The 511-nt window shown below is 47.0% G+C and overlaps 1 protein-coding gene across 1 annotated transcript in view; it reads right to left on the reverse strand.

Annotated features, from left to right (window-relative positions):
- Positions 1-511, reverse strand: part of Fxn (frataxin) — a 21813-nt gene that overhangs the window by 16336 nt on the left and 4966 nt on the right. The window contains exon 3 of the mRNA XM_005352079.2: positions 321-441. Within this exon, the coding sequence (XP_005352136.1) occupies positions 321-441 (121 nt within the window). The remainder of the gene's footprint in view (positions 1-320; positions 442-511) is intronic.

Here is a 511-nt window from a genome sequence, read left to right on the forward strand (position 1 = left end):
TTGTAATCCTCCTGCCTCCACCTCCTAAGTGCTCGGATTATAGGCTGTGCCACTATGCTCAGTTGTAAGCAGTGCTAGGGGCCAAAACCAAGGCTTTGTGTATGCTAGGCAAGCATTCTACCAACTGAACTACATCTCCAGCCTAAGTTACAGGATTTTTTTTTGTTTATTTGTTTGGTTGTCCTGGAACTTGCTCTGCAGACCAGGCTGGCCTGGAACTCAGAGATCGATCTGCTTGCCTCTGCCTCCTGAGTACTAGGATTAAGCACTAAGTTATAGTTTTTAAGGAGGGAACAAGAAGTAAAAAAGCCAAAAGGTACCCCAAAAGAGACGTCATAGTCCTCCAGGGTATAGGGCTTGTCTGCAAGGTCTTCAAAGAACTCTGCCAGGGCGTCCAGAGTCTCCTCCGCAAGTCTTTCATAAGCTGTCTCGTCTAGAGAGCTGCAGGAGGAAAGAAACCCACCAGAGCGTTGTCAGCAACCGCACAATCACAATAAATACATACAAACCG

The sequence above is a fragment of the Microtus ochrogaster genome, chromosome 8 (genome assembly GCF_000317375.1).
Source record: "Microtus ochrogaster isolate Prairie Vole_2 chromosome 8, MicOch1.0, whole genome shotgun sequence".
Lineage (NCBI taxonomy): Eukaryota > Metazoa > Chordata > Mammalia > Rodentia > Cricetidae > Microtus > Microtus ochrogaster.